The following is a 16,921-nucleotide window of genomic DNA, read 5'->3' on the forward strand; positions in this document are numbered from 1 at the left end:
ATTTGTATCAATCCAAGTTTTATTCTTCGTTGATGCATTGTTGTTATCATTATTCTGCTGATTATGATATAAGTTTGTTTGTGTGGCAAACAAATTAAATAAATCGTCCCAATGAACAATTGCACAGTTGATAATATATCTGGTGTGTATGGTACCTGTAACCCAAACTGTTCCAGGCAAGCATGAAAGTTAGATTTAAAATCAACTTCTGATCAATCATTCGCCACAGAATTCTCTTCATCACTTTCAGATTCACTAATTATTGGTCTTCCCTTATTTTTGAATCGTCTCACAATTATATCGCTCCCACTGTCCGAATCACTTTTACTATCAGAGCAATTATCCTCTTCTGATAACAGATCAGCATATATTTCCTCATCGGAGAGCATTTTGAAGGATATCTCTAAATCTAACATAAGTTTCCGATATTTGAAGGCAGCGAAAGACAGTCCCAAACTAACAAAACGAGCGTCCATGAAAAAAAAATTCAATAATAGACAGTCTGGTGAATTGGGTGAGGAAAAAAGTTGAAACCAATGTTTCCTGATCGTCAAATATTTTGCTATAGTATGTCTATCTATACAAACATCGATGTGAAGCATCGTCGTTGCCGAAAATAAGTCGTGCGTATGTGACAGTGGCCGATAACCATTGGCGAACAAAAGTCACACCAGCGTGAGAGCAGCCCGCAAAGTGTTAAGAGACTTGCACCCATTACAATGGTTATAAATTACCTTCTATTCAGCTTAATTTTTAACTGAAAGTTTATGAAGTATGTTTTTTCCATGAAAAACTGAGTAGTATCTGTCCTTATTTATATAAACTTTTTAGTTTACAACATTGTATGATTTCTTGTCTCTTCATTGTTACAATTTTCTTTGTAATATTAGTTATGCTTTCATGAAGTTTGAACTAATTTTTGTTATACAAGGACTTCATTAGAAAACAGAGTAGGAAAACTGGTAACCATTGGAATATTTTCCCTTGACAGAAATTACAATATATTAACTATCTGTCATAAAAATCACACATGAGTTAACCCTAGTAGTTTGGCTTCCTGGATCTGCTTATGAAAAGCTGTATTTAAGCTGCATTTATTGGTTGGATTCGTAAAATTGCCTATTTTACTTTGTCTTTATAACTACCCATTTAATAGAATGGTATTTCGATCATTAAAGAAAATGTGTTAACCAGTAAGGTAATAAATATCTGGTGATGATAGAGCTCATGAGGGGATTAAATAAATATTATTCAAGCAGTTATACAGCCATGTACAAAAGAAAGGTGGCAATTTCAAAAGTTAATTAAAAAAGGGTTATTTGTTTTTCCACTTGAAAAATTTCATCGTATGCCATCAGCAGTGGTAACTATCCAAGATTTTCCCTCATATATTGATTACAATACTTTTGTATCCACCTTGGGTCACATGACACACTTTCATGTGATTATTAAATTAATTCTAAATTCAGCGTATCATGTCGATTGGCATGGCCTTCATTGTATGCATTATTCAATTGCAAAATTCCTGCATTGATATAGGCAAGCATGCTAAATAAATGCTGTAGCAAGCTTTTATCAAGAAAACTATCATATAATTAATTTGACAGATGGTAGCCAGGGAAAAAACTTATTTTCTTCTATAGTACATCTGGTCCAGTACTGTGGAAGAAGACAATTATTTGCACATTCCTGTGAAAATGAGAAAGCTCCATCCAGCTGTAGAATGTAAGAATGTAATTGCCACAGTTGGTATTCGTTGAACTTGGGCTTTAGCTATAGTTCTCACTTAAATGCAATACTTGAGTTTATTTTACTCTGAATTTTTAGATTTATAGAAAACACAGCTGCTTCAGTTACACATGGTTTTATTCCCCAAATCAAATTGGATCTCAGTAAGCATAAAAAAATTAATTGAAACTAATGTCAGCCACTCATCAAAATCCTTGAACACTTCGGCCTTGCCCTATTTTGCTCTTTGGAAAAGACATCACTCGGCCACTCTGGAATATATTGCAGTTTGTCTTTTGGGGATTAGTGCTCCAGCTTCTAGACAGTATGTAGCCTCTGATGCTGCTCGCAAGCTACTTTTTTTACCATCTCTTCCTAATCCATCATGCCGCTGCTGAAATTAGAGTTTTTTTTATACCAATGGCAGTTGCCACTACTTGAATGATGAAAATGCAGATTTTTGGTCAGTATTTGGGGTAACTACCAGTTTTGCAACATGTTCTGAAATGAATAACAAACCACAATTGCTTTAGGGGGAAAATGACATTTTCTTGCAGTATACACGTAGAAAGCTTTGATTTTTGGTGAGTTAGTATTCCCCTGTATCTTTTAAAATGTACACTGAACCTACATTACTATGTAATCACAAATCTGGACGTCCTAAAATGGAGTATACTGAAAGCCTTTTCTTGTCACTTTGAAAACAGGCCCAGTAGCCACTTAGTAAGAGAAGCACACAGCTAGCAGCAGAAAAATAGGGATAATTATCATTGCTGATGATGGGAATTGTGCCTCTGGAAGGCTAAAAAGAAATATCTGTTTATTATTGTTTGAAATAGTACTCTTTTTGTGTGTGTGTGCCTAGTATTATGAGTATTATGTAATGCTTTATATCCATGCAGAATTAAATCTAAATTCAGTTTATCAGTTACATAGTTGTATTATGCTGAAAGATAATTTTTAGATACTGTTATGAACTGAACATTCCTTAAAAAATTATATATTGCCAGTAATAATTATGGTAAACTATGTTATCCATTTTTTTATGAATTTTATTTCTAGAGACTTGCATTCTAGCTAAATTTTGATGATGCTTTTGGATTGAAAATTTTATATCTAAATTGATTTTTGTTTAGCTTTCTGCACATAAAGCTGAAATTCGTGATGGAGTGCCTGATATATATTGGTTGAAAATTGGAGGGCTGGAACCCATTGTTTCAACTTACGGCCCTGACTCCTTTCAGTTTCGAGAAGCGTTGAGGTTACTGAGACAAATGATATCGGAAGTAAGAAATTTTTTTCATGTAAATTATTTTCATTATATTAATAGCACTAGATTTCAGAAACTAAATATCTGCTAAAAGAAGCTATTATAAAATACAAAGGTAAAACATAGATACTAATGAAAATATTTGCATAATGTAATATTTTGTATATCAATTTTGCACCACTGTTGAATGTTTTCAATAGAAACTGAATTTTCAGATTCATCACTATCTGCAGAGGAATCCGAGAAATTTTCATCGGTTTCGCTATAACTATCTTCAATATACTTAAATCAGAATCAGAACTACTATCAGTGTCGGAAATATTGTCAGGAATATAGGTTATATCACTCGCGATATGCCTCCTGCCAGACATCTTTGAACTCTGAAAAGCGTGCGCAAAATGCTACATTACGTATTCTTATATATTTGGCAGAAATGTGGACAACTAACGCTATCTGTTAGTCTACATCTAAATAAACAATTAAATATCACAAAAAAGCCAAAAGGAAACCTTGAACGGGGAAAGAGCAGGTTGCACAGTTAGATAGATGGCAAAAATTCATCCCCACGGAAATCGTGGGTTGCGCAAATTTTGCTACTTCTACGTTGCTCGTGGAAATCGTGTGATGCACAGCGAGAGGGTTAACTTTAATGTGTTCTATCCTTTGACATGTTTTGCATTTGTTATTTATTTATTTTTTGGTCGATTTTCTGAGAAATAAACTGAATCTCTCAGCTTTTTACAGATTTGGTAAGTATTGCTAAAAAATAGATGCTGTGGTTACCTTAATGAAATTATACATCACTAAAAAAGTATTGTGGCAGTGATACATTGAAAACTGTAAACATGCTGTAAAGAAAGCAGAGAACAAATATTGGGTCATCTGAAAAATTCAGTGGTTTTTAAATCAAATCGCATTTTTTTCTAATTAATTTGGAACTGCTGAAAAGAAGTTGCCTTAACTGAAACATATATATGGTTTTTCTACTCATGTTGCATAATACTAGTATGTGTTTCTAGTGTGTTTTTGTCCCCAGTGCATTCTAAGAATTAGGAAACCCAAAGTTAATTTTCATCATGTTATGCTCTTTTATTTAAAAAAATGAAAAAATACTAGTCAGACTGCTCATAAAATTTGTGCTGTTATAGACAAAGTGCTGGTTCTGATTGCATATTCTGAAGGTGGTTCGAGAAGTTTAAACTGTGGACAAATGTGATCTGTAAACGAAAACTTGCTAAAAGCTATTTCTGAAAATCCATGTTATACAGTTCAGGAACTGTCAGACAAACTAAATATTTTGAAAAATGCAGTGCATGATCATTTGAAGAAGGTTGAGTATGTAAGCCCCTACAGTGTATAAGTACCCCATACTTTAACAGAGCAGATTATGCTTGCTTGAATTTCAGCATGTGTTTCTTTACTGAAATGAAATAAAGAAACTCCTGTTTTGAAATAGCTAATTACTGAAAATGAGAAGTAGATAATTTACAATAATGTTACAACAAACACATCATGAGGTAAGCCGAATGAACCTCTTTCAGTAACATTTAGAAGTGGGCTGCATCCCCGAAAAAGTATTGCTTTATATATTGTAATAGTATAAAGTATTGTATATGCATGAATTATTGTCACAAAACAAATGCTTAACTAAAAAAATTACTGTTTCCAAATGGCAATTTTAAAAGTGAAGCACCCATAGCTGATCAACCATCAAGGTGTTGTCTTCCATCATACAATGCTTCTATTTTGATCAGTGTCAGATAAATACTTGTTGGGTAAAGCTATAATGTTTTGTTATACTCCACATGCTCGTATTTTCATCTCTTTAGGTCAATTCAAAATTCTCCGGTTTGAAGTTTACATCATTTCGGACTGTCAAACAGCAATTTAGTTTTACAAATAAACCTAATTACTTTTCCAAAAAAGGAATTTTCCAACTGCTGAAGAAGAAAGAGGGCTTATGTGATTCAATAACATTTTCTCATGTTTTTCCACTGCTTCATTTGTATATATCATCAGCAAACTACAAAACTTTCCATATAACCCAATAAATATGAAGGAAGATGACCTGCATTTGCAGCAACCATGCAATTTATGATATTGCAAGCAATTGACATTTTTCAAAATGTACTAAAAATTGTGTTAGATAAAGTTATTACAGAGTGGGGGGGGAGTCATTGAGAAGTTTGCCTGAATAAAACAGAGTATGATCCAAAATCTGTGGTATCGAAATCAACTGAGTTCTTCAGTATCTAAATTGTGTTGAATTTATCAATCACATGAAACAAATTTTCCATTTGCCGAATAATATTCAAAATCATAACTTGAAATTAGATGCTGTTCTCTCACTGTTCTGTTTATCAAAACGCTTAGTATCTTTCTGAGCAATATTTCATATTTTTTCTTTTTTTAAAAAGCAAAATATTTTTTTAAGTAGAAATATTTAAGTATGAACTATTTAATTTGGTGTATTTATCATCCATAAGTTTGTAACATATTTTTTAGGTTGAAGGAACAGTACGTAACATCTATAATGATAATGTGGTTGTTGCTGTCATCAAAGCAAACACTATTCCCTTATCTCTAGGACATAGAGGCCGAAGACTTTTAGAAAGTACAGAGGTGAGTAAGATTTGTAAACAACATCATAAATACTATGACAATATGATTAATGATTTTAATTTGAGTTAGGCTTTTATTAAGAATATTCAGATATTGATACTATTAAAATGTTGAAAACAAATTTAAAATTCTTAGTTTCATAATGGGTAATGCAGCAAATATGGCAAAAATGAGAAAGGAATTAGAAAATAGTTTTCATTTTATATCTGCTGTTGGTTCAGAATATATACTTAATATATTGTCTTAAAATTTAAATGCACCAGACCTTAATTGAGCATGTTATTAAAGTGATAAAGTATTTTCAAAATTATTGGCTTGTTGGAGCCAAATTCTGCTTCCTGGAGCTGATTTAAATATGCTATTTGAAATATGATGGAACTCAGTATCTGGCTTCCTTGAAAGCTGTATAAGGAACTGCCCACTTTTCATGCAGATTATGAAATAGAATATGCATGTAATTGACAAGAATATTTAGTCAAAAGTTGAAAGGACTGAAAGAATGTTGTATGCTTTCAGATTTATGCCCAACAAGCTGAAAAATCCTTTAGAGGCTGAAATGGCATGGTTTAAAAGACTGAATGCAGATGGCACTAATGCAGATATAATGTGATAAAGTGTTTTGAAAAAGTTGCTCCGATTACCGATAGAAATGCCAGTGCTTTGGCTATATTTACTTTGATTGTTTATTTGTATTTATTAAGAAGATTTAACTGCAAGATTTTTTTTTTTTTGGAGGTCGGGTAAATATAGTGTGCGTGTGTATAATTTGCTAGTATACAGTCAAAAGTCTTTAATCCGTACTCGTCGGGACTTTGGCGATTCCGGATTATCGATTTTTCCGTATTATAGATCATCAGTTTAAATCTGGTAAGATGGCATGCAGAAATTATAAAATTAAAAATATGAAACCGTAATTTATAAAATAATGAGCAATTATGATCTAAAGGGTATCAAAATTTACAAAAAAAGAAGCTTAATATTTATTTACTTTATTAAACATTTCTTTCAATGCGTGCATGCGTAAAGCATACATTATGCATAGCCGAAATTAGAAAATTGCAACCAGAAAACTATTTGATTTGTATTCGTGATATTTATAATGACGAGGAATTTGATTTAAATCATATCAAAGACGAAGTACATCGAGATGAAATACTACATTTAATAAGGAATTATAAGCCAAATAAAATAAAAACATCTGCCCTGAAGATAACGATAGTGCTGACAGATCAACTACCAGTTCATTGCGCGCCGCGCCGTCCCCCCCCCCCCCCGCACAGAGCAGCGTGAAATTGATAAACAGATTTCGGAACGGTTAGATAAACAAAGGATATGCCTATATCCATTTCTTGCAGCAATTCCACTTTTTGTTTGATAGACATCGAAACATACTTTCGTTTTGTAGATCCTTTGGGAGCTCCAGCATCGGAAATTCTATTTGACATAATCGAAAGTTCAAGCTTACTTTTATAAAATTGCTCTTACAGTCTGCAAAAAATAATAAGCCGGATCCAATTCGAAGATTAAGGAACAACGCAATCATCAACATTAACTGAAATAGATAACTAGATAATTTTAGCTTATGCCGTTCATTATACATTAAACGCGCACGCGAAAATGTATTCTGCGCTTGCACAGACGCATATGCACAGTCGTATGTGCGCACGCGTAAACGCCTATGCACATGCATCAACGCGGTGCATGCGCAGAAAGATTTTAGCTTTGAGGTCCGGATTATATATCAATCCGGATTATGGGTGTCCGAATTAACGACTTTTGACTGTATATGTCATTTTGTATTGAAATGAGTAAAGAGAATTTTCAAGTTACTAATGTGAAAAAGCTGACAAGTTGTTTTATTGTTTTTGTGCCACTAATTAATATAATTATGTGTAATTTATATTATGGCCCCATTGTGGCCATGAGATTAAGACCGTTGACTGCATCTAGTTCGATCGCCCAAAAAGGCTTCTTGGTTGGTTTTTGTAGTTTTTCCCATGCATATTGTTGCTTGCGTACGGGTTTGTTACGAAATGAATGCACAAGTCCGATGAAAAATGCACAAAATTTATTATTATCACAACAAATATAGTCAGATATGGGTAGTCATGTCTTCAGATCCTGAAAGCAGTTTATTGTTTTTGAAGTCTAAGGAAAAATTGTATTAATGATAGAGTTTCTGCGGTCACCAAAGAAGTTGATTTAAAGAAATTTGTAGTGACGGCAGGGAGCAATCCGGATGGTTTTAAATTTCTACTGATGCTTGCTCGTACATCTCTGAAGCTATCCATATATGATGGGAAGACATCCTGGCAGGTGTATAAAACCCAATTTTCTATAGTTGCGGATGCGAATGGATGGGATTTCCAAGCTAAGGCCAGTCATCTTGCCGCTTCTCTGAGAACAGACACAGTGGATATCCTGCAGACGCTTCCCAAAAATCAGAGACTAGATTTTGAAGCTCTATCCGGTGCTTTGCAGCTGCGCTTTGGGAAAAAGTGTTCAAAAGACTGCAGCAGACTTCAATTAAAATCCCGTCAACAGAAGCCTACCGAAAAACTCCAGGAGCTCGCCAGAGATGTTGAAAGGCTGTCATATCATGCCTTTTCAGAGTGCCCGACACCAACAAGAGACATCCTGTCCCTGCAGTACTTCATCGACGGCATCCGGGATCCAATCCTGAAATACAGAAAGCTCTTCGAATGGTAGATGTGAGGGACATAAAAAGCTCTATGTTGTACGCCATGAAGTTCGAGGCAGCCCAGCAAGCAACTAGTATAGATCGCTACCCAGTCAGAGCTGTCCAGTCCGAGTATGCATGGATCTGTAATATCCGCGACATATGCCATGTGATGGTAGGCGGCACTTCCAAACGTGATGTTTAGGCTTAACTTCCCAGCTATGTCGATCTTGTCACCAGACGCAGTCTGAAGAGTAACACAGGATGGCATCCAAATAAGTTTATCTTTAAACTGTTCAGCTAAATCTTTCCTAATGAAGGTGACATTAGCTCCTGTGTCAATGATCATATTGCAAGGAACTCCATCGATATGTCCATTGATGGACAGTCCGTTACTGTTGCCATTCACTGTAGAAATCTTGAGCGCTTTAAAACATGGTTTTTCATTATCTAGAAACCTCCGTTCCTTGATATGGTCATTCATTTGTTTCCTGCGTCGTTGCTGAGAAATGGTCTCAATTTTCGTACCCTGGGGTGTTCTGCAATTCTTTCGTACGTGGCCTTCAGCTCTACAGTCCCAGCACTTTAGTTTCTTGTCAATCCTTTTCTGTCCCATGGCATTTAATTGTCTGTTTAACCCGCCTCTCTTATTTTCTGTGCTCTGGAGTGTTCTGCAGTTCCTACGTATGTGGCCTTCAACACCACAGTTCCAGCACTTTATGGTCGGTTTCTTTTCACCACTATTCCGTCTCAAGGCATTCACTGGTCTTGTCAACTCATCTGTTTTATTATCCGTACCCAGGGGTGTTCTGCAATGCCGTCGTAGGTGACCTTCAGAACCACATCTCCAACACCTTCGAGCCACTTTGTTCTCACTGCTACTCCGTATCAAAGCGTCGACTTGTCTGGATAAATCTTCTAAACGAGCCATCAATTGGTCCCTTGGCTCGTGGACTCGCACAGCTCTGACTGGGTAGCGATCTATACTAGTTGCTTACTGGGCTGCCTCGAACTTCATGGCATACAACGGAGCACTTTTTATGTCCCTCACATCTACCATTCGAAGAGCTTTCTGTATTTCAGGATTGGATCCCGGATGCCGTCCGATGAAGTACTGCAGGGACAGGATTTCTCTTGTTGGTGTCGGGCACTCTGAAAAGGCGTGATGTGACAGCCTTTCAACTTCTGTGGCGAGCTCCTGGAGTTTTTCGGTAGGCTTTTGGTTAACGGGATTTTAATTAAAGTCTGCTGCAATCTTATGAACACGTTTCCCTAAAGTGCAGCTGCAAACTGATTGTATGATACAGTAAGTATCTTAATATTGGCAAAAGTTATGTTGGAAAATAAATTGTGGTATAAGATTTCATAAAAAAATAAAATTGGTGAGAAAATTAATCTTCTTTCTAGAATGCTTGAAGGATATATGTTTAGTCTCTTGTGCCATGTAGCATGAGTTTGACTTTATCAGTACCTTTATTTTTTTTACCACTGTTATGGTTTTATAAGGTAAGGTAGGTACCTAAAAGGTTTCCTACTCAGTTGACAAAACACTTAAAATTTTCTAACAACAGTAATATACTAATATCAATAAGACCTGTACATTTGCGTTGTGTTTTCGGATTAACCCTGAAATCAATTTGAGAAAGAGACTGGTCAAAATCATGAGCACACACACACACACACAAAAAAAAAAAAAAAAAAAAAAAAAAAAACATTGACTGATCTAGAAAAGTGAGCCTATTTATTAAATTCTTCAAGAATTACTTAATCCATTAATTTGAAAGCAATTTATATTCAATCAGAACTGTAAGATATTGATGATTACACAATGCATAATTAACTTAGTAAGCAAATTATATTAAGCTGAACTGTAAAATATTGCTTTCTACAAATGCATACCCCTACAGAGTAATATTACTTTTATTTTATACTCAATAATATCAAACTATTATTTCTATTACATTCAGGTAAACAAAATCAGATAAAACTTTGGATAAATTAACAATACCCTCCCTGGGGAGAAAAAAGAATAATTAACAAGTTACACTTCCCCCCCCCCAAAAAAAAAAGAAGCATTTCACACAGAATAATCAATACCAATGTAATTCAGGTTATTGCACATAGTAACTTTCTATTTTCAAAAAGAATGATTTAACCGGGTAAAATGTTAATTAAAATCAGGCTATTACATCCTACAAGCAATTTAGTCCCTAAGAGGAGCAAAGAAGCTCAAATAATGACACCTTTACCAATCAATCTTCACCATGAAAGAAATTCACAAGTTCAATTAAATAATTTAATGAAGAATATATTTCCTTAATCAATCTAACTAAGTTACATTCACTGTTTCAATTAAATAATTTAAATAAGGATAGATTTCCTTAGCCAATCTAATAATTTATTTTATGGACAAACAAAATGATTTCATTAGAATTAGGTTAATTTACTCAACTACAATATTTTAATTCAACTAATTAAGTTATTTCAATCACTATTAACTGCAGAATTTTTTTAACATCAGACTAACAAATAAAAGAAAAAAAAAAAAAAACTTTTCTGAGTAATCACAGGAGGCAAGTGAATAGGAGGAGGAGAAAACCCTCATATGGAAATGAATTATCATTGATGCCAAGGAGGACGGCTGCCAAGTGTGGTTGAAAGGGAGAAGAGTTCGTATGTAGATGAATTTTCAATGGAGCCAAGAAGTTTCTAGTTGATTTAGGATGCACTATGGAGGTTCCAAGTCCTTATGATAGTTGATTTACAATCCAATATTGAAGTGACGAGTCATTCAGCAAAGAGAAAAATTCTGAAGTTACATCAGGAAATCGGTTAGTGGAATCGACGAATCCATCCTCACAGGTCGTAGATGCAATGAGGAGTAGACTCAAGCCAAGTGATGCATTCTGTTGTAGCGACCCCGGAGCTAGCAGTGAAGGAATTTTTTGCATAGTGGAAAACAATTCTTAAAGGTGCGGTAGAAACATCGAGACAGATGAAGACTATTCGTGGAGGAGAAACTGAAATTTTCTTCTTAACGGCACAAATACCAGGCATCACCTTTCGTTGCATTTTCTATATTATTTATCTTTTGAGTAACTTAAATATTCAAAAAAAAAAAAAAAACTGATGAGACTATAATTTGGTTGAGGACATGATGCATCAAACTAAGTCCCTCGTTCAAAACTCAAGGGCAAGAAGCCCGTAGATCCAAAGGTGGAAAATGCATTTTCCGAAAAAAAATCATCTGCCGGCGAGTACAGCGTCCGATGGTAAGTCAAAAGTGCAAAAAAGTCCCTTGTCCCTCAAAACATCCCGTTAAAAGGGAGGACGCCGGACTGGCAAGTTGGCACAACCCACTCTTCGCCAAAAGTTAAAATAGTTGAACAACAGCATTCCCTCATGTTATCAAACTCGCGAAATCCACTACTTTGAAACCTCAATGGAAATTCTATGTCGCCAAACCCTCGCCAAATAAACACCACCTGTGGCAGGGGAAAATTAGGAATTTCAACAACCCTGCAAGGGATCCCAACGAAAGAACGCTGAAACTCGCAAAAAATAACTTTTCAACCGGAAAGAGGGCAGTTCATCCCCCTTTAACTAAATCACTAGCAAACGAAGAAAAATTTACTAATTAAAGCTCATAACTGAAATGCAATTAAAGTTAGAAAAACGAAAGTTATGTCTAATTAAAGAGCTAATTTTTCTGCAACTAATGATATTAAATACTAAGAAATCAAATTAATTTTTGACATGAAACACTGAATTTATTATGTGAAAAAAATCACCTATCCATTGTTTGCGTGTACAAGATTGACGACGCAGTTCGCGTAAACTCGGAAAGCCAAAATATATTACACTAGAATTAATAGGCCAAAAAAGAATATAACCAAACTTGTGTAGCTCAAATTTTGAATAATTACAAATTAAAATTTTGATTTTTATGAATCACTTAATTAAATTAAATTTTGGATACAATAGTTTTAAAGTCCAAATGTGTATCAGTAGTACATATCTGGTATGCAACCTCAAACAATAAGTATAAAATAAGCACAGTAATACGACCACTGTATAGGCCTGTCACTGTAACTAACTAACGAGTAGGGTTGCAGCAAAAAGCCTAGACATGTGGAAGAAAACTTTCACATAAATATGCAATAGTACACATGACAATCACCAGTCTCAAGTCAAAATTAAGTTCCATTATAAGCGCAAGCCAAAAGTGATGCAAAAATAAACAGCACAACAAAAATTGTTAAGTGCTAAAATTTGGTTCGAAGGGTCACGGCACCAAAAATTGTTATGTGTTTTAAAAGTAAGGTAAGTACCTAAAAGGTTTCCTACTCAGTTGACAAAACACTTAAAATTCTCTAACAACAGTAATATACTAATATCAATAAGACCTGTACATTTGCGTTGTGTTTTCGGATTAACCCTGAAATCAATTTGAGAAAGAGACTGGTGAAAATCATGAGCGCACACACACACACAAAAAAAAAAAAAAAAAAAAAAACATTGACTGATCTAGAAAAGTGAGCCTATTTATTAAATTCTTCAAGAATTACTTAATCCATTAATTTGAAAGCAATTTATATTCAATCAGAACTGTAACATATTGATGATTACCCAATGCATAATTAACTTAGTAAGCAAATTATATTCAAGCTGAACTGTAAAATATTGCTTTCTACTAATGTGCATATCCCTACAGAGTAATATTACTTTTATCTTAGACTCAATAATATCAAACTATTATTTCTATTACATTCAGGTAAACAAAATCAGATAAAACTTTGGATAAATTAACAATACCCTCCCTGGGGAGAAAAAAGAATAATTAACAAGTTACACTTTCCCCCCCAAAAAAAAGAAGCATTTCACACAGAATAATCAATACCAATGTAATTCAGGTTATTGCACATAGTAACTTTCTATTTTCAAAAAGAATGATTTAACCGGGTAAAATGTTAATTAAAAGCAGGCTATTACATCCTACAAGCAATTTAATCCCTACGAGGAGCAAAGAAGCTCAAATAATGACATCTTTACCAATCAATCTTCACCATGAAAGAAATTCACAAGTTCAATTAAATAATTTAATGAAGAATATATTTCCTTAACCAATCTAACTAAGTTACATTCACTGTTTCAATTAAATAATTTAAATAAGGATAGATTTCCTTAGCCAATCTAATAATTTACTTTATGGACAAACAAAATGATTTCATTAGAATTAGGTTAATTTACTCAACTACAATATTTTAATTCAACTAATTAAGTTATTTCAATCACTATTAACTGCAGAATTTTTTTAACATCAGACTAACAAATAAAAGAAAAGAAACAAAAAAAAAAAAAAAAACTTATCTGAGTAATCAGAGGAGGCAAGTGAATAGGAGGAGGAGAAAACCCTCATATGGAAAAGAATTATCATTGATGCCAAGGAGGACGGCTGCCAAGCGTGGTGGAAAGGGAGAAGAGTTCATATGTAGATGAATTTTCAATGGAGCCGAGAAGTTTCTAGTTGATTTAGGATGCACTATGGAGGTTCCAAGTCCTTATGATAGTTGATTTACAATCCAATACTGAAGTGACGAGTCGTTCAGCAAAGAAAAGAATTCTGAAGTTACATCAGGAAATCAGTTAGTGGAATCGACGAATCCATCCTCACAGGTCGTAGATGCAACGAGGAGTAGACTCAAGCCAAGTGATGCATTCTGTTGTAGCGACCTTGGAGCTAGCAGTGAAGGAATTTCTTGCATAGTGGAAAATAATTCTTAAAGGCGCGGTATTAACATCGAGACAGATGAAGACTCTATTTGTGGAGGAGAAACTGAAATTTTCTTCTTAACGGCACAAATACCAGGCATCACCTTTCGTTGCATTTTCTATATTATTTATCTTTTGAGTAACTTAAATATTCACACACACACACACACACACAAAAAAAAAAAAAAAAAAAAAAAAAAAAAACTGATGAGACTATAATTTGGTTGAGGACATGATGCATCAAACTAAGTCCCTCGTTCAAAACTCCAGGGCAAGAAGCCCGTAAATCCAAAGGTGGAAAAATGCATCTTTCGAAAAAAAAATCATCTGCCGGCGAGTACAGCGTCCGATGGTAAGTCAAAAGTGCAAAAAAGTCCCTTGTCCCTCAAAACATCCCGTTAAAAGGGAGGACGCTGACTGCCAATTTGGCACAACCCACTCTTCGCCAAAAGTTAAAATAGTTGCAACAACAGCATACTCTCATGTTATCAAACTCGCCAAATCCACTACTTTGAAACCTCAACGGAAATTCTATGTCGCCAAACCCTCGCCAAATAAACACCACTTGTGGCAGGGGAAAATTAGGAATTTCAACAACCCTGCAAGGGGTCCCAATGAAAGAACGCTGAAACTCGCAAAAAGTGACTTTTCAACCGGAAAGAGGACATTTCATCCCCCTTTAACTAAATCACAAGCAAACGAAGAAAAATTTACTAATTAAAGCTCATAACTGAAATGCAATTAAAGTTAGAAAAATACGTCAGTTATGTCAAATTAATTACTAAGAAATCAAATTAATTTTTGACATGAAACACTGAATTTATTATGTGAAAAAAATCACCTATCCATTGTTTGCGTGTACAAGATTGACGACGCAGTTCGCGTAAACTCGGAAAGCCAAAATATATTACACTAGAATTAATAGGCCAAAAAAGAATATAACCAAACTTGTGTAGCTCAAATTTTGAATAATTACAAATTAAAATTTTGATTTTTATGAATCACTTAATTAAATTAAATTCCCTACAGAACACCACCAGCTCCTCACTGACCAAAGAGTGTTTTGAAGATAGTTGTGCAGCTGCCTTTTTTATTTCAATCGACAGTGCCAAATGTATCTTTCTCTATCTACTCACCTCCTTACCTAGCTCAAAAGTTTTTTTTCACAATTGTTGCTCACAGTTATATACTTTTAAGTACAGAATTGTTTTAAACGATGAAAATATTCATATTTTCTCGGTGTCAAATAAAAAAAATGAATAAAATGAAATGAAAATGACAAATAATGAAATTTAACTTTTAATGCAGTCCCCTTGTTCCTACACTAATATTTAGGAAAATTGTACATTGTTATTAAAAAGTTAAAACACAAGTTTATCTGCAAATGATAAAAATTAACTGGGGTATTTGATTTCAAAATTTACATTTTTTATGTCATTTTCAACTTGCCTTGAAGATTGGTTAAATAAGTTAGAATAATAAGATATAAGTTTAAATGAAGCAAAAAATGTATATAATTTAATAGGCTTTACAAGGAAGTTCTGTGGTGTCCAGATCAGATTTTTTATTTTTATTCTAAAATATGTGGCTCTCTTTTTCATGAAATTTTTTCTAGTTTTTATGTGCAGTTATTAATTTTAGCAATAAAAATTGGGTTTGAAGAGAACTAATTATGATTATATGAATGATGAATTTGGCTTTCAACATATGACGTGACACCTTGTAATTTTTTATCATTTTGTAATTTCCTTATTTGATAGAACATTCCTGCCTAACCTTTTGTGGATGTCAGACTGCTTGAATCCCTCTTTTTGTCAGAAATTCACATTTGTTGCATGTTACTTGTACTTTCTATCCATTAATTATTTGCAATGAAAAAAAGATTAATATCGTCGATATGGAGATTGGAAAATTTATGTCAGACAGTAAAGGTCGACCATTGCATTACTTTTGGTATAGCCCTTGTATTCTATTGGATATGCTTCTTAGGGGTATTGTAGGCTCAAATTATCTTCTTTACCTTAGTTTACTTAATGTAGCAACATATTTAATGTTTACTAATGTAGTGGTGGTGATGATATGTGCATGGGAATGGAGTTTACTTATGTTGTTGACTATTAAAACTACCTGTTAAAGGCATGTTACTAGATTTTCATGAAAAAAATATAGTATAAAAAAATATTAGAAAAAGGAAGATATGCAACTTTAGAATTCTGTTAACTGCTATATGCAGCATTAATTTTACTAATTTCCATATTTTTGATGCTTTAATTTTTATCTTGTTTTTTGCAGTACAAATGTATTATTTAGTAAAAAATATGTAAAATGCAGAGGTAAACATTTTACCTACTTCTTGTGTTCCCAAAGAATTGCACGAGCATTCGCATAAAAATGTTTTCAGTCTGATAACTTATTTGCCATGGTACTGTGCAATGATTTGTAGGTGCTTTATTTTTTACCATGGTATTTTGTACTTATGTTTCAAAACTGTGAAGGTTTTCTACTACTTTATTTTCTACTAAGATTTTTAGAACTGCGATATTTTCTCCTTGGTTTCTTTTCTTCCACGATGTTTTGTAGAATGACATTTTCCTGTTGCAGTGAGACAGCAAACAACTTCACTAGTGAGGTGGATCCAGCATACCTCATTAAAAGAGAAAAAGGACAGGCACACATCACATCGGTTGTCTTGCATATAAAAGTTTGGATCCCCCCCCCCCCGAAAAAAAAATTACAAGAGTAATAAAAAATTATATATTAACAATAGACAAAAAGTACAAGAGAGAATTAAGAAGCATAATTGCCTATCATTTTTCCATATAATCACCAAATCTATTTTTTCATTTACC

General features: G+C 33.9%; 1 protein-coding gene across 3 annotated transcripts in view; it reads left to right on the forward strand.

The window, feature by feature from the left end:
- ATP6AP2 (ATPase H(+)-transporting accessory protein 2) overlaps positions 1-16,921 on the forward strand; it is an 83,446-nt gene that overhangs the window by 22,716 nt on the left and 43,809 nt on the right. For 2 of the 3 annotated variants that reach the window (XM_035374238.2, XM_035374239.2), the window contains exons 6-7: positions 2,865-3,014; positions 5,504-5,620. In XM_035374238.2, coding sequence (XP_035230129.1) covers positions 2,865-3,014; positions 5,504-5,620 — 267 coding nt within the window. Of the gene's footprint in view, positions 1-2,864; positions 3,015-5,503; positions 5,621-6,136; positions 7,450-16,921 lie in introns of those variants that run through there. The other variant, XM_035374240.2, reaches the window with a different exon arrangement.

This window comes from Stegodyphus dumicola, chromosome 4 (genome assembly GCF_044657685.1).
Source record: "Stegodyphus dumicola isolate Sdum_Otavi_A_Nest chromosome 4, ASM4465768v1".
Classification (NCBI taxonomy): Eukaryota; Metazoa; Arthropoda; class Arachnida; order Araneae; family Eresidae; genus Stegodyphus; species Stegodyphus dumicola.